The sequence below is a fragment of the Kryptolebias marmoratus genome, linkage group LG2 (genome assembly GCF_001649575.2).
Source record: "Kryptolebias marmoratus isolate JLee-2015 linkage group LG2, ASM164957v2, whole genome shotgun sequence".
Taxonomy (NCBI): Eukaryota; Metazoa; Chordata; class Actinopteri; order Cyprinodontiformes; family Rivulidae; genus Kryptolebias; species Kryptolebias marmoratus.
This window is the reverse complement of record NC_051431.1, coordinates 25741596-25758056: the sequence shown is the minus strand read 5'-3', so window position 1 is coordinate 25758056 and position 16461 is coordinate 25741596. Positions and strand designations below refer to the sequence as shown.

The 16461-nt window shown below is 41.9% G+C and overlaps 2 protein-coding genes across 4 annotated transcripts in view; one reads left to right on the top strand and one right to left on the bottom strand.

Moving 5' to 3' along the window:
* Positions 1-6913, top strand: part of appbp2 (amyloid beta precursor protein (cytoplasmic tail) binding protein 2) — a 26407-nt gene extending 19494 nt beyond the window's left edge. The window contains exons 10-14 of one of the 2 annotated variants that reach the window (XR_001808715.3): positions 608-693; positions 878-1068; positions 1863-2028; positions 4950-5653; positions 5772-6913. Coding sequence is in view for 1 of the 2 variants with exons in the window: in XM_017422041.3 (XP_017277530.1) it covers positions 608-693; positions 878-1068; positions 1863-2028; positions 4950-5212 (706 nt within the window). In the remaining variant the exon portion in view is untranslated. Of the gene's footprint in view, positions 1-607; positions 694-877; positions 1069-1862; positions 2029-4949 lie in introns of both variants that reach the window. The other variant, XM_017422041.3, reaches the window with a different exon arrangement.
* A 2790-nt stretch (positions 6914-9703) lies between these two features.
* si:ch1073-145m9.1 lies at positions 9704-16460 on the bottom strand. 2 transcript variants are annotated; one of them, XM_017422036.3, is made up of 6 exons: positions 16173-16460; positions 15787-15919; positions 14284-14396; positions 11961-12084; positions 11714-11886; positions 9704-11279 (listed from the first exon to the last, which is right to left on the bottom strand). In XM_017422036.3, the coding sequence occupies exons 1-6, from the start codon at positions 16179-16181 to the stop codon at positions 11214-11216; spliced, it is 618 nt and encodes a 205-aa protein (XP_017277525.1). In that variant the 5' UTR covers positions 16182-16460; the 3' UTR covers positions 9704-11213. The 2 variants fall into 2 exon arrangements, with proteins under 2 accessions (XP_017277525.1, XP_017277524.1); XM_017422035.3 differs by having other exon boundaries at positions 15824-15919.
* Position 16461: the final 1 nt, after the last annotated feature.

The following is a 16461-nucleotide window of genomic DNA, read 5'->3' as shown; positions in this document are numbered from 1 at the left end:
TCAGCTTTTTAAACTAATTTCTGCTTCTTTCAGCTTTTGTTCTTCTACCTTATGCAACTCTTCTACAAATCAGCTTCTGTTCCACTTTTTGCATCTTCATTAAACTTCAGCTGTTCAGCATATCTTCAGCCGCTTTCAGCAAAATCATTCAGCAAAAAAAGCATTCACGCTGCATTTTCGCAGGAAATGCAACTTCTCTAGTTTATTTTGTAATAAATAAAAATAATTAAAGCATTGAACGCACATGTTGGGTCTGTTTTTTTATTGTCTTTGACCTACTTCAGCCATGTTTTCACCTAAAATGGTGCACAGTCGAGTGGACAAAAATAAGAAAGAAAAATAACATTTTTGCATTCCAGTATTGGTGACATTTGGCTTCAGAGCAATCTGTCTCCAACGGGAGAGAGAGGAGGATTTTAGCTTCGTCATCCTCCTCCCAGTCCCGTGCAGCGCTGTGACCTCTGTCCCTCTGGTTCATGTTTGCTTTGTGCGAGCTTCCAAACGAATTTTTTTTTCAAGGGAAACATTTGTTTTCTTGGAAGTGTTTATGCTGACTTTAATTGAGTTTCTCGCCAAGTCTGAGTTGCATCACTTGTTTGTCTCTCAGATTCCATGCAGAACGTGCCATAGACATCATTACTCATATTCTGCCTGAGGACCATCTTCTGCTGGCCTCCTCTAAGAGAGTCAAAGGTAAGGGATGGTTCCTGAGGTGGCTGGGCTGCTGCCCACTGAGTGAAAGGCACATTACAAAATACCCGGAAAGCACCGAGTCCACAACACAAGAAAGAGCCAAAGATGCATTTGAGAAGTTACATTTAAAACAAATGACTTACTGCAGCTGACACATTTAACACGCGTTCTTGCTTTGTGTCAGCTCTGATCCTGGAGGAAATTGCCATCGACTGCCACAATAAAGAAACAGAAGAGCGCCTCCTGCAGGAAGCTCATGACCTGCACCTCTCCTCGCTGCAGCTGGCCAAGAAGGCCTTCGGGGAGTTCAACGTTCAAACAGCCAAACACTATGGCAACCTGGGACGACTCTACCAGTCCATGAGGAAGTTTAAGGTGTGTTCAAATGCTTTCTCTTTTATTTTTTATTTATTTTTAGTATACACCAGCACTGGTTTATGAGGATTTCTGGTTTGGTATACAGTGAATATAAAGGTAAAAACAGAATGCAATGAATTGCAAATCTCATAAACGCACATTTTATTCACAGAGGAACTTTGTAAACATATCAAATGTTGAAACTAAAAAGTTGTACCATCTTAGTGGAAAAAATATGATAGTTTTGAGTTTGATGGCAGCAACGCATCTTTAAAAAGTTGCCCCAGGTGCAACAAAAGGCTGTGAAAGGAAGTTGTATGAATAAGAAACAGCTGAAGGAGCATTTTGCAACGAATTAAGTTAATTGGCAACAGGACTGTAAGAGGACTGGGTATAAAAACAGCATTTTAGAGAGGCTGAATCTTTCTGAAGTAAAAATGTACACTTATGAGTGTAACTGAGCGAAAGAAACATCTGCAGCTAAAGCTAAATCCAGCTGAGGTGTGGACTTATTGTCCTCTTCCAGTTTGAGTATAAATTTTATCCTCCATTTTGACGATACTGTCTTTCCAAACCAAAATGATGTGATGTCAAGAACAACTGAAGCATGAAACGACCAAATAAATTAGATTTTAGGGTGGAAAAGGAGAAGCATCTTGTAAATAATTTTGATTGGATGGACCCCCTGTTAATCAAATGTCTGTGCTGGGTGAATTTCAGCCTTTCTGAACAACAACCCAAGGCTGGATTGATTAATAAGCAGCATGTTGTATTGTGTGTGTGTGTGTGTGCGCGTGTGTGTGTGTAACCAGGAGGCAGAGGAGATGCACATCAAAGCCATCCAGATCAAGGAGCAGCTTCTGGGCCACGAGGACTACGAGGTGGCTCTGTCCGTGGGGCACCTGGCCTCCCTCTACAACTACGACATGAACCAGTACGAGGACGCAGAGCGGCTCTACCTGCGCTCCATCGCTATTGGTCAGTAGGAGGGAGACGCCAGTGGATGCATGTTTGTCCGTTAATGAACAGGCGTCTTTAACTGGGCTCGGTTTGGTTCAGGAGTTCATAAAGTCGCCGAGTTACACCGCTTGTGTTCTGGTTAGGGAACGTCACTGTAAGGCAGGGGTGTCAAACGCAGTGACACAAGGGGGCCAAAATTAAAAATTTGGTCCTAGCCAAGGGCCAATCACGATCAATATGTATTAAAATTACATAAATTAACCTTGGTTTTAGATGTATTATGTCAAATCATCCATATAGAAATATCAATGAACTTTTCCCAGTTCCAGATTATACAGAATTTAGAGCAAACAAACTTTATTGAACACAGACAAATAGCTCAAACTTCAAAAAGCACATCATTAGCAGTAATTTCTTACACCTCACTCAGCTTTTAAATGAATTTTTTTACATTAAAACAGATTTTTTAAAAAAAAGCCATCAACAAAAACCTGATCATACAGAAATTAAAACTATATATTGTTGGCTTCTAAGTCACTGTCAAGAGAAAACTTCACTAATTAGGCTCAGTTTTTTTAAGCAAAATAAGAATCAGAGACTCGATCTGTCCCAGACTAGACGGCCGGACCTGATGAAATCTAAATGTTATCTTATGGGCCGGATCTGGCCCGCGGGCCTTGAGTTTGAAATGTGTGCTATAAGGTGTCTGTGTGTTCTCTGGTCTTTCCAGTCAGTCTTCAAATTCAAAACTCAATTATTACATCTTCTGTGTGATGTCAAGTCAGTTTATGTGTAAAGCACATTTAAAAACAGGTTGTAACCAAAGTGCTGTACAGTAATAATTAAATCAAAGACAAAGGTAAAAACATCAATAAGGTCAGTTAGGATTAAAATGAAGTCACTCAGCTAATAAAGATGTTCTGTCTGTGGTTTATAAATAAAATCCAACTATTGTAAAGCTAACAATGTTGGTACAAACTCTTATTTCTAGAGAAGTGTGAAAGTTTTGTAAAATATAACAAAACTATCATTTGTTAATGTTGGACACAAGTCCAAAGGAGATATTCTTCACCCGCTGCTGAACGGTAAAGGTGGACGATAATGTGTCTCTCCACATCTGTGTGTGCATTTGTGTCTGTCTGATACCAAAATGTCTCAGGAATCTCTGGGCAATTTTTCATGAAACTTTCAGAAAGTAATCATTGGATGTACATCTACAGCTGATAAACTTTTAGAGTCAACACAAAGATGGCCATCACAACTAACTGACATTAGCCAACACAACAAAGGCCATAACACAGTTATTATACAGATCTCGAGCTAAATTTAGATGTGATAGAAGCTGAGGTGTTATGCATTTCTTCAAGGAATGCTAGGTCTTTACTGTATTTGGAAAACTTTAACAGAATTTAAATCAGGCGCTCGTGTTTATCAGTATTATTCCTATTTTTAAAAACACCTACAGACTGGTTTAGGACCGCAGCATTGGGGATGGGCACTATCATTTTGTAATGATCTTAAAATGATTCAGTGTCCTCCTGACTACCAGGGAAAAAATGTTGCCATTAAACTAACTCTAATTGTTGAGAATATGGCAAACACTTCTTAAAAAATGTTTTTTTTAATTTTAAATATCATTTGTCCCCTACAGTGGACATCTTAATGCATTCATCTGAAACTGAACCATGATTTGATTAAGGTTCCATTGCAATTATTACAGTTTTGTGGGATAAATTATGTAAATAATAGGCCTGACCCATTTGTGTAAATATAAATAGTAAGATATTTTTTTGAAACCACCAGTTTGAGTTTCCTTCAACAATTCACAGCAAGTCTCAGCTCTGACAATAGATTCCTTCCTCCTTAATAGAAAAAATACAGAACAAAATGGAGGAAATGACTTCAAATGTTCACTAAGGAGGACGTCTATTAAACACTGAAATATTGACACAAAATATTGTTACAAGAGAGTTAATACAAAATATATCATCAATTCAAGATGAAAGTGCTTCATAAAAAATGTTTTGCCCATCCTTTTTTCCTTTATGTGAAATGTTCTTCTGGTGATGGGCAAGAACTTTTCTTCTTACCTCTACAAATCTGGTAACATTTAATATTTGTCCTTTATGGAGGACAGAAGGAGTTAGTTCAGTGGGACGAAGAGGTGGAGAAATGTCCACCACAGAGGACAAATTTGAGCTAAGGGGTAGTTATGAGGGCATTTCTGACCGTATAGAAAGGCTTCTGATGAACAAAACACAGAACTAGGAAACGGGTACAGCAAACAGCTGAAGAGCTGACCTGAAGCTCACACAGAGGGAAGCAGGTGGTGGTGTGTGTGCGTCACGGTGGCTCACACCATCCGGTCTTTAATGCTGCTGCTCGTTCTTCCTTTGTGTGTCCCTCTGCTCCCACCGCTGCTGTAACAGATACCCGACAGGTTCTCTGTTTGGGTTCCGTGTGCTGGATCCTCCTGCTCTCCAGCCTCAGTTGTGAGGGCAATAAAAGCAGCCGCCTCGTTTCATAGATATGGATGCAGTTTACCACACAGACACTGCAGTGGTGCAGTTGTAATGGAGTGAGAAAGTTGTGCCGCCAGTATGGATTTATTAAATGGAGGTGCTGGTAGAGATGTGTTCTTTGTGTTTAAACTATGAGAATAGTCTGGTTTTATAGTTCAAAGATGATTGTTTGAAACAGACTTGAGGGTTTCATGAGTCACTTATTGAAAACGTTTTCCTCATTAGGTGTGTACCTTCAGTAGTGAAGCGGCCTTCTTGGATTGTTTGAGAAGCTGTGCTTTCAACAACGGTGTCAGTTCTGTCGACTCTGAGACCTTCTCTGTAAATGCTCTTGATGTTACTGTTAAGAAAGAAAACGTTGCACTAGTTTTTCTCGAGCCTGAGTGGGTTAAGTGTTTGTGCTCCCTTTTCTCCCAGGTAAGAAGCTGTTCGGAGAGGGTTACAGCGGGCTGGAGTACGACTACCGCGGCCTGATCAAACTCTACAACTCCGTGGGGAACTACGAGAAGGTGTTCGAGTACCACAACGTACTGTCCAGCTGGAACCGGCTGAGGGACCGGCAGTTTGCCGTAGCAGACGCTCTGGAGGACGTCAACACAACGCCGCAGCAGACCCAGGAGGTGGTCCAAGCTTTCCTGCAGGCCCAGAGCCTCGGCCCCACTCGCCCCTGCCTCAGCTGAATTTTATGCGTTTTAAATTTCCTTGCTCCTGTGGAAAAAATGGAGAGGAAACAAAAAAGACCAGGTTTTAATCTGGCCAGAGCCCAGGTGTGGTGCTTCAGTTGCACACAGGTCATTGGGAGTATACAGTCAGTTGTGGTTGCTGGAGCTGCCAGTGCACACACACACACACTCATGTTGTAATATATATAAAAAAAACACTGTCATTAAAGGTCATCAGCTCACTCACACAACAACATGCAGCTGAAGGAAGAAGCGACCCCTCGGACATCCCGTTTTCACGTTCCCTCCCCCTCCCCCCCGCCTTTGACTTCGCTCTGCGAGCCGGTGTGGCTCTGAACGCCACGAGGCTCGCCGCAGGACTGAAGACACGTTCTCCGGAGCGCTCGTGACAGCATGTTGACCCGACGAGCAGATCCTGCGACTCCCGACCGGAAACAGGTGGACGTTTTTCACGCTGTATAGTGAAATAATGCAGTAGATTGTACACTGACGTTTCAGTTGAAGGCTTTTTTTCTGTGTGAGGTTGATTTTTTTTTTTTTTTTTGAATTCCCTTAGACAAACTGCTTGAAGTGTTTGGAGTGAGATCAACAGTGGAATGTGTTCAACACGGCAGGTTTCAGATGTCTTTTCAAGTCCCTCCCCCCCAAATGTAATACTGACTCAACTTAACTGAAATGTCCACAATGTATATGCAGAAGTGTTGATTATGTAGCCTTTGTTTGATTTGTTGTTGTTGTTTTTTTACACTGAGTGAGCCATGAGCTAGAAGACCATCACCATGTTAACAGGAGGAATGTGCTTCATGTCCAAAGGCCCAGGAGTCTCCATTTATCTGGAGGTTTATGTGTGTGTGTGTGTGTGTATGTATGCGCAGATCTCCAAATACTCCACTGAGGACAACCAGCCTTACACCAGCTTGCAGTTCTCTGTCTGTAGACTGAGGTTCAAAGTGCTTGATAAACTGTTCTACCTTTAAGGGCACAATGGGGACCAATATGTGTATGGTGTGTGTGTGTGTGTCGCCAGCATTTAATTTGTGCATAATGCCTTTCCTCCTCACTCAATCCTGTCAGGAAGCCCATTAGAACAGTGTTTACTTTTTATGTTTATTTTTTAAATTGGACCATCAGACTCTGTTTCTGTCCCAAATCTCATCTGTTGTTTTGCTAAGAAAAAGCTAATCTGTGCTACAAGGCTGCTGAAGTGTTGTCCTGCTGGTTTTCCTGGACCAGTGAGAAACAGAAAAAAACTTTTTTGGGTCGCACAGTTGGGATTTATCTGAGTGACTGTAATTGGCTCCTGGTTGAGAGTAAAAACGAAGATCAGTTCCCTCAAATTAAAGACGGTCCTCACCAACCCTCAGATCTGTTCTCGGCTTACTCTAAGACACGTCTTCTTATTAATCAATGCTCTATTTATACAAAAACACAGGAGATCGAGAGATGAAATTGGTGTTTTGCAGCTTTTTATTACCCTCTGATGGTCAAACTGTGTAACTCAAACTGCCTTACGATTTTTTTTTTCTTTTTGTGAAAAACATTCTAAGCTATAAATTATTGAAAATAGTAAACCCATGATTGCAAAATAAAAAAAAATCTATACCAAGTCTGTTTTTTCAACCCCAATTCTTAAAAAAAAAAAAAAAAAAGAAGTTGGGATGTTGTGTAAAATGTAAATAAAAATCTAACGCACTGATTGGCAAATCTCATAAACCCACATTTGAGTCACAGTGGAACTTTATGGAAGGATCAAATGTTAAACTATGAACTAAGATGTACCTTTTTATTTGTTTTGGGAAAAGATAAGGTAATTTAGAGTTTTCTGGCCAGCACATCTCTTTAAAGTTGTTCCAGCTCCATGTTTCAGTCTGTAAACGTTTAGGAGCCGAGGAGAGCAGCTGCTGCAGCTTTTGGAGGGAAAGTTGTCCCGTTTTGGTCTGATGGAGGATTCTAGCTGTTTGTGTTTTTTTTCTTTGTTTTTGTCTCATGATGCGCCAAATGTTTCCAATTGGTGAGAGGTGTGAACAGCTGGCAGGTCAGGCAGCTGGTGCCTTTCCAGTTGTGTAAGCTGCCCATGTCATCAGAGATTCTTGAATCTTTTGACGATATGATGAGCTGTAGATGATGGGATATTTAACGCCTCCCCAGTTTTCCACTGAGGAACATCATTCTGAAATTGTTCCACTATTTTTAGACCATTTTTTTCTCATTCTGGTGAACCTCTGCCCATCTTTACGTCTGAATTCAGCCTCTAAAATGCTGTTTTTAAACAGTCCTCTTACTGACCTGTTTCCAGTTAATGTATTTGGTTGCAAACTTCTCCTCCAGCTGTTTCTTTTACAGCCTCTGTTGCTCCTCGCCCAACTTTTTGCGGATGTGTCACAGCCATCAAATTCAAAATTACTTTATTTATTTCCCCAAAATGATAAAACTTCAGTTTAGACACTTGATATCTTCACAGTGTTGGTTGCAAATAGTTGCATTTTGTTTTTATTTACATATTTATTTGACACAACAGCCTAACTTTGTCAGAATTGGGGTTGTAAGTCAGTCACTGCAGTGACTAATCTTTTTTTTTTTTTTTGGTTTCCACTGGAACTTTAAAAAAAAAGAAACATGCAGGAGTTTTTTTTCAGTGCTTCAGATGATGCTTCTTTCACTTGAAGTGAGAACAGAGCTGCTGTTTGACTGTAAATCCCCAAACGGCTCCGACGCTGCAGGTCTGTGCCGAGTGCTCAACGAACTGATCGGATGTTTGCACAGCGTGACACTTGCCGACATGAGCGTATCTGCTACATTACTAACAAGACAATGCCTTGAAGAGACGCCACGCAGTTTTGAATTCTGAGTGAGCGAAGGAAACGTGAGCGAGGCCCAAACACCCCCCCCACCCCTGGCTCGTTCAGTGACACTAACAGGCTCCCAGTGCCGCCTAGATCTTCACCAAAACATCTAAAGAGCCTGTCAACACTCCAGCTGATGATTCTAAAAGAATTTTAAAAACTCTTGGCCTTTTTTTTTTTTCCTTTTCCCCTAAAGAAGGATGGTGACAGGAGGAGAGAGGCACCTCCTCCAGCTGCTGGATGGTGGATGAAGAAGTACACCCGAGCCCTCCAGGAGCCCGTTTGTTGTGTGGATCAGTGACGGGCGGGGTGTTGTCAGTGTTTGTTCTGTTACTGCTTCACTGTTAGATGCAAAAAAAAAGAAAACCCATTAAAATGTATATCATCAACCACATTTCTGCTCCCGTCTTCATGAGCTTTGACACGTTTTAGCACTTTGTGTTTGGTTCGTTTAATCAGCCGAAGGTGGGTTGTTATTGCCCGTGTCTGCGTGTGTTCATTTGTCTGCACTGTTAGCAAAATATCTCATGAACCACTGGACAGATTTGAATGAAACTCAAATTAATCACTGGATGCACAGCTACAACTGATTAACTTGTGGAGTCACGCTAGTTCAAAATGGCCACCACGTCTTATCACCTTCAGCTAATATGACTAACTCAGTTTTTGTGTGAACTTTGGCATTAACGGTTATAGTTAACACTGTCTGTTAGCAAAATATCGCTTGAACTTTTAGACGGATTCGAATAAAACTCAGTCACTGAACGGACGTCTACACATTCAAGATGGCTGCCACAATAACGGCCATAACTTGATTAAAATGACAAAAAGTGATGTAAAGTCTATGTGGTAGTAGCTGAGGGTCATACTCGACACACACTCCGAGCGTTACATCTTGTGAAATGTGGCTGTGGCGGCCATCTTTAAATAAACCTGTTATGATGAGCGACATGCACTCCCAGCCTTTAATTAAACCAGTTCTTGCATTTATAACATGAATAGCTTCAGAATGTTGCAATGTTTAGTGATTAAAAGTGACTCTTGTCTTTTGGTTCATTTTTCTACTCAGACAAAAACAAAGAGGCTGTAATCAGACCACAGCTCCTTTGTTTAATTTAGAAAACAAAGATTAGAATCCATTTAAAATCCTTAAATTACAAACTGCTGACTGAGTAAGCAGCAAAAGTATTCACCCCTTTGGTAATCTTTCTGTTGTTGTCTTCAGACCTTGAATTTAAGAGGAATTTCATTTTGATCGTAAGGAATAAAACGTCACTAAACAGGTTAAACAGACTAAAACAGCCCAAACCGTCTGCAACTCCTTCAGGTTGGACGGGTGCGTTGTGTCCAACTGTCTTTAAGTCAAACCAGAGATTCTCAGTCTGACTGGACCATCCTAAGATCTTTAAGTGGTTGTCCTTAAACCAGTGGAGTGTGTCTTCAGCAGAGTGTTTTGGGTCTTTGTCCTGCTGGAAGGTGGACATCTGTCCCAACATCAGATCTCTGAAAGACTCCAACAAGTGAGTGTAGGGCAACAAAACAGGAAATAAACCAAGGGGTGAATACTTTTGCCACCTGCTGCATATTTTACCTTAAACTACAGTTTTTCCTGTTTTATTCTGTTTTTATAAACAGAGGCAATGAATTTGTTTTCAAACTTTTAATCAACACAATCCCCAAAAAAGACCTACCATACAAGAAATAAATAAATAAAACAGCTCAACAGATTAAAATACCCTAAATATAAAACACCCAAATAATAAATAGTATTTCATTTAGACAGGAGTTGTATAGAAACTAAAAATATACATCATTTGTAGCAAATACGTAATACAGCTGGTACCTACAGGGCACTTATGCAAGTACCCTTAAAGTATTCTGTTTGGTAATAATAATAATAATAATAATAATACACCTTATTTGAAAGGGCCTTTCTAGACACTCAAGGACTCTTTACAAAGATAAAAACAGTACAATACAAAAATCACAACAAGTAGAAATGGCCAAAAGGAACTAGAGCGAGTAGGCCAGCCTGAACGGATGGGATCTGAGTTGGGATCTGAAGACAGGAAAAGAGTCAATACTGTGGATGTTTGGAGGAAGAGGAAGAACAGAGGAAGTGGGAAGAGGTGGTGATGTGCAGGAGATCTGAGGAATAAGGACGGGCCTTGAATGTGCACCGCAGGATTTTAAACGGAATCCTAAATTTGACTGGAAGCCCATCGAGCTGCTGTAGGACTGGGGTGATGTGGTGGAATGATGGGGGGGTTGGTAAGAATCGGAGCAGCTGAATTTTGAGCCATTTTGAGTTTTCTGGGGGAGTTGTAAGGGAGGCCCAAAGAGGAGGGAATTCCAATAATCAATACGGGAAATAAGAAGACTATGAGCAAGAATGGAAGTGGAATGTGGATAGAGGGAGGGGGCGAAGTCGATTAATGTTTCGTAGGTGGAAATATGCAGACTGTGTAATGTTACTGAGCGCTGTCACGACCCAAACTCTTAACCTGAGTGGAAGGAGAGACCAAGGAGTTGTCAATGGTGAGGGGGGAAAAAAAAACGGTTGACCGTTGATTTTAGAAGCGAGGGAGGAAGGTGGGAGCGGAGAGTAGCTGAGATGGACAAGTAGAGCTGGGTGTGAAGGGGGATACTGAATTCACAAAAAAATGTTGCTAAGGGGAAGAAGGTAAGTGAAGAAGAGAAGGGGCCCCAGCACAGAGCCCTGGGGAACACCAGAAGTGTCAGGGGAGGAGTGGGATCTGACAGATTTGAGTTGGTACCCCATTAGCACTGTGTATGTTGCTCTATAACTACCCAGAAAGTACCCTGTATGTATATTAGTAACATACAGGGTACTTACAGGATAACATACTTACATGTTACAGTGTAAGTACCAGCTGTATTATGTATTGCCACCACAATATTTAAGACTGTCATTACAGCAGATACATTTTGTCAGAAGCAGATTCCTGATAAACAATTATTAACTGTCTTTAGTTTTCAGCACTTACTTGCATTTCTAAAACTGATGTGCAGTTTTATTTATTGACTTTTTTTTGTTTGAACATAAACAAAAAAGGTCAAAATGACAGTAACATTCCTGAGATGACTGTAACAGCAGACAGTTTGCAGCAAAAAGCAGATGGCAGTGGTTGTTTTCAGGGCTTTTTCTCCTCAGCTTCATTATACAGGAGGTGTCTGATGTGTGTCCAAATACACCACGCCTGCAGAGAAACAAACAGCTTACATTAGGATTAATGGGCTTTCTGACTGCCTTGTAAATACTTTCTCATGTTAATTAAAGAGCTAGCATTCCTTGAAGGAATGCATATCGCCTGCCACCTCTCATGCCTGAGTTTTACACTAAGATCCTCATGTGATAAGGAATTATGGAGTTGTAATATTTGGTCAAACCTTATAAATGACATTATGTGCAATCTCATGGAATTTCTCTATTGAGCTTGCATAATCTGGATCTGGAGCTGAGGCAGCCATCTTGAATTGATTGATGACTTTCTCAAAATCCTAATAAAATGTGCCCACTGGTTCATTTTGCTAACAGTGCGGCTACAAAGCCACATGCAGATACGGGCAAACCCGTTGCCTTTGGTGGTGGGGGATAATGACAGTAACGTGTTGCTGAGTGTTGGAGCAGTACCTCTGCTGACAGCGCCAGCACACGCCCCGCAGCCAGCAGCAACATTCCCATAGACTGGATCCAAGGATGCAGGTCCAAGCAGTCCGACAGAAACCCAGTCCGATGCGCGTACAACCACAGGGGGAGGCAGTGCAGCCCGCTCACCGCCCACACTCCCAGAGGTGTCCGGAACCCTGACGGCACAGACAGGTGTTTACTTCACCTGGCGCCAGCAGCACCAGCTGCCTCCTAGTAACAGACTGGTTACCGTTCGCCATGATGGCCCGGATCAGAGGAGGACTGCTGCTGAAGCTGCTCTTCCACTGCTCTCCCCTGGTGTGGTGGTTACACACAAACACACACCACTCCAGCGCAGATACCAGCCAACCCCACTGAAACACAACCACACACACACTATATGAGGACCGACGTGGTTCTGTGGGTCAGAGTGATGTCACCACAGGCAGGATAGTGATTTAAAGGACTATACCGCTGTTTTCCCCTGTCACTTCACATTACTGAAGACCACTTCAATGATAAAAAGGGTTCTAAATACATCACTAAACTATTTTAAGGAAACCTTCTCTTTAAAAAGGCCAACATTTAAATGTAGTAACAATAATTTTATGATTAAATAACCATGTTAGCTTTGGATACTATAGATTAGGGTACCCAAATGATGGACTGCAGTCCAGATTCAGACCCATACGAAATCTTATTTCAGTAGAAGAAAAGTTATTTTATATATATATATATATATATATATATATTTTTTTTTTTTTGTTACTTGGGCATGCTTTCCTGTATTAACTTTAATTCATTTTAGGCAGCACAGCTTTTCTAATATTTCCAGTCGTTTGCACGTCTGGCTCGCAGCTTTCCTCTGCTTCTCAGAGCAAAGAGCAGCTTCTAGCTCACAGAGAGGTGCATGCTTAAAAGAGACAATATGGTGAGCGTAAACAAAATGGGCATGGCTGTCACTAAAAGAAAATGTAAACGTAAATGTTCTGGACCTTTGCTAGATTAAGGATTCTTCAGACGGACATTTCTGGATTTTAACTGAAAGTCATTGTTTTTACAACAGAATACTATTTGACTAAAGCTCCGTCTGTACTGTCAGATATTTTTAAGAACAGATATTTCTTTATTCTAACAATAAAACACTGAAATACTCATGTGGTGCCACAAGGTGGAAAGAACAAGGTCCTCATAGTGTTTGATCCGCATCATAACAGCTTGCAGTTCCAGTTGGTGTATTTATTTTTTGGGCCTTTTGCTTTAGAGCAGCGGTCCCCAACCTTTATAGCTCCACGGACCGGTTCATTATCACACAGTATTTTCACAGACTGGCCTTTAAAGGCGTGGCGGATAAATACAACAAAATAAAATAATACGACCGGCATTAAAACCGGGGTATTTTTTAAAAACATAAGAAACGTAAATCCAACGTGTCCTTGCAGCTTTGTTAGCTGTGTCCTGATATCGTGTTATCAACATGAAAAACAGCCTCTCCTCCCCCTGATGTTCTCTGGTCAATATGGCGATGTTTAAACTTTAAAATAAGATCCACCACAAATATAAAGTGCACAAAGAATACAACTCACCATAGCGCTGAATCGGTGGGAGCCCTGTGCCTGTTTCTCAGTAATGAGATGGTCCCATCTAGGGCTTCCAGAGACGTTTGTTTTTTACTCATTTTGCTGCTTGTGGGTTTGTTTTTAGCGGTAACGTATCACGTGACCCAGATAAGCGTTCTGACATCAAGAGTGAGTCATAGATGGATGTAATGGAGTGAATCCGGACAGTTTTCAAAATAAATGTTGTTCAGAAACAGAAACACTGTAAGTTAATTATTCTTTCTGTTCGGCCCGGTACCAAATGACCCACGGACCGGTACCGGTCTGCGGCCCGGGGCTTGGGGACCTCTGGTTTAAAAGCACAAAAGTTTATTTTATACACCTGAAAAGACTACAATTTACTGACGATGTCTGTGATTAACAGAACCCCCACCCTCGCTGTGAAACAACAGTTTTGGTGAAACACTGTCACCAGTCAAAACCCAACAGCAGGAAACAGACCAAAGTCGTGTAAACCAGAACCCGTTCGTCCCAGTTTCCCCATCTGTTCTCCGCCTGACCGATACAAAGCTTCAAATCTGGTTTGTTCTGAAATCTAACTCTACTTTTTCCCCTCATGTCAGAGTCACGGCTTATCTCACTCATACTCGGTTAAAGATCTTTCAACAGACATTTTATAAATCCTTTGCAGTTCTGGCTCCCAAAACGTGGAATGAGTTGCCGCTGCAGGTCAGGCAGGCTCCATCTGTAGCTGTTTTTAAAAGTAATTTAAAAACACAACTTCTTCTTTGGCTTTTAAATCAGAGTGAGTTATTGTCTGTGCCTTAATGTTGACCCTTTTAACCTGTACCGTTTTAAAATCTTCTGTAGCTCCTTCATATCACCTTATAGCTGTTTTGTTGTTTTATTGCTGTTACATTGTGTTGGTACAGCACTTTGGTCAACTGTTATGTTGTTTATAAGGTTATGGTATGGTGTGGTACAGTTTCTGTGTGGGTGTGTGCTGACTGGGACCTGAAACAGCAGGCTCCACAGCATGCCTCTGCTCAGGTTGTCCACCACCACGTCCAGCCACGCCCCGAACCTGGAGGTCTGACCCAACCTCCTTGCCAGCCAGCCGTCCACTCCTGCACAGAAAACACAGAGGAAGAGAATCTGAAGTCGTGAGGAGCGACCAGCAGTGAGGGATAACTGTCGGCACGGGGGTGGAGGGGTGATGATTCGGGCTTATTTTGCCTCCAAAACATGTGCTCGGAGAAACTTTGGTTCTTGTCAACCTGCATTTTAGTGAATTCCTGTCTGGCTTTTTCTTGTGTTTTTCTGTCAGTAGTGGAGCCTCCTGGGTCTTCTTCCATGGAGCTCATTATGATTTAAAACTGATGCTGTGATTAGAAAGTGATGAACCTTGGAGTTCAACTTGAATGGTTTTTGATGTTTTCCTTGGCTCTTTTTCTACCCTCCCCACTGTCTGATCAACCTGGGGTTGCATTTCCTCTTGCGTCCACATCCTGGAAAATTGGCTACAGTCCAATGAATTTTATACTTTTTAATAATATTTGTAGCTGTGGTCAGAGGAACATGAAGCTGCTTGAAGATGGTCCTGTAGCCTTTACCTTTAACATGGATATCGATAATCTTCTTTCTGAGCTCCTCACACACCTCTGGCCTTTGCTTCCTCTGCTCCATGTTCAGTGTGCTGAACACAGCCATACCAAACTGTTTGTTCCCTTTAAATCAGGGGTCTCCAATCCTGGTCCTTGAGGGTCACTATCCTGCATGTTTTCCTGGTTTCCCTGCTCCAACACACCTGATTCAGTGGTTAAATTACCTCTTCATGTTCTGCAGAAGCCTGTTTATCACCCATTGATTTAAATCAGGTGTGTTGGAGCAGAGAAACAAGTAAAACGAGCAGGATGGTGGCCCTCGAGGACCAGGGTTGGAGACCACTGCTTTAAATAGACTGAATGGTTGATGAAGACTTGAAGGGTCCTGTGGTACTAATTAATGTCCAACACTTAGTTTAAAACATGACTATAATGCGAAGACTAATAGTCTCCTTAACCCTCTCAAGGCAGGCATTGCAGATTTGCAACAGCGAACTGCATATACCTAATTACTCCACATTCATATTTTACGAGCCTTATTTTACTCAGATGATAATTTCCCCAAATATCTGATTTTTCCTGTTACTAAAACTTAATTTGAGCTCGAGAGGGTTAAAAGGCACCAACAAATCTATATGGGACTCATACTTTAGCATATTTTTTGTAAAATAAACAGCTAATCATCTCACATTTTTGTTTACTCTGTCACATACTAAGCCATGCAGATGTAAATTAGACAACTGCTTTTCACTCAAACACTTTCCACAAGAAATGAAGCTTTCCTTCCATGAGCCGTAAGGCGGACAAACCATCTGTCCACACCTGAACTTCTGAGTACTGTGACTACTCTGTGCTCACACACCATGTCCTCCTCCTACAGAGGACCTGTGGAGTCAGAGCAGGTAGAACACACCTGGAAGGAGCAGCTTTAATGAACCGAGCTGTCTCACCATCGAGGACCGTGGAGACAGAGTACAGGGGGACAAACAGCGCTGGTGTCTCGCGGGTAGCCCACGCAGAAAACACGAGGCTAATCCTGATGTAACCTGAAACACAGAAAAACTCATTACAGACAAGACACCTGGGGGAAAACTCTCCGGCTCCCAGTCAGGTTTAAACACACGCTGCTGCCTCCTCTGGTCATCTTTTTAACTCTTACCTGCTCTAATTTAAGCTAGCTAGCGCTTGTGTCTTTATAGTAATGGAGAGGCAACCATAGCGTGTAGTTTCAAAGCCCAAACGAAGCGACTCGTATTACAAAAAGTGCATATTCTTTAAGAAAACCCAGTATTTTCTTACCAATAACATTCGGCCAATACAGCAAAACTCGGAGTCCCATCCTCGGCGGAGAGCCGCCGTATCCCATACAGACAGACCCGAGCCCTCTCCAGCTACCAAAACCAATACCACCGTGCTAGTGGGCTTTTACATACACTCATGTGTCTGAAAGTGGATTGAAGTCATCAGTAATTTAAAGACGCCATAAATTTTGAGTGGGACAACGCGCTTCCTGATCCTGGTCCCGGTCAGTGCTCCTGCTCCGCCGCTAGGTGTCGCTGTGGTGCGGAGGGACGCGCTCAGTGCAGCG

Excerpts from the sequence above, each read along its gene's own strand:
- si:ch1073-145m9.1 (XM_017422035.3), bottom strand. The coding sequence starts at position 16,239 with ATGGGATACGGCGGCTCTCCGCCGAGGATGGGACTCCGAGTTTTGCTG. Across the intron at positions 14,397-15,823 it reads TGTCTCCACGGTCCTCGATG|GAGTGGACGGCTGGCTGGCA; the intron begins GTGAGACAGCTC and ends TTTTCTGTGCAG. Across the intron at positions 11,887-11,960 it reads CCGGGCCATCATGGCGAACG|GGTTCCGGACACCTCTGGGA; the intron begins GTAACCAGTCTG and ends CTGTGCCGTCAG.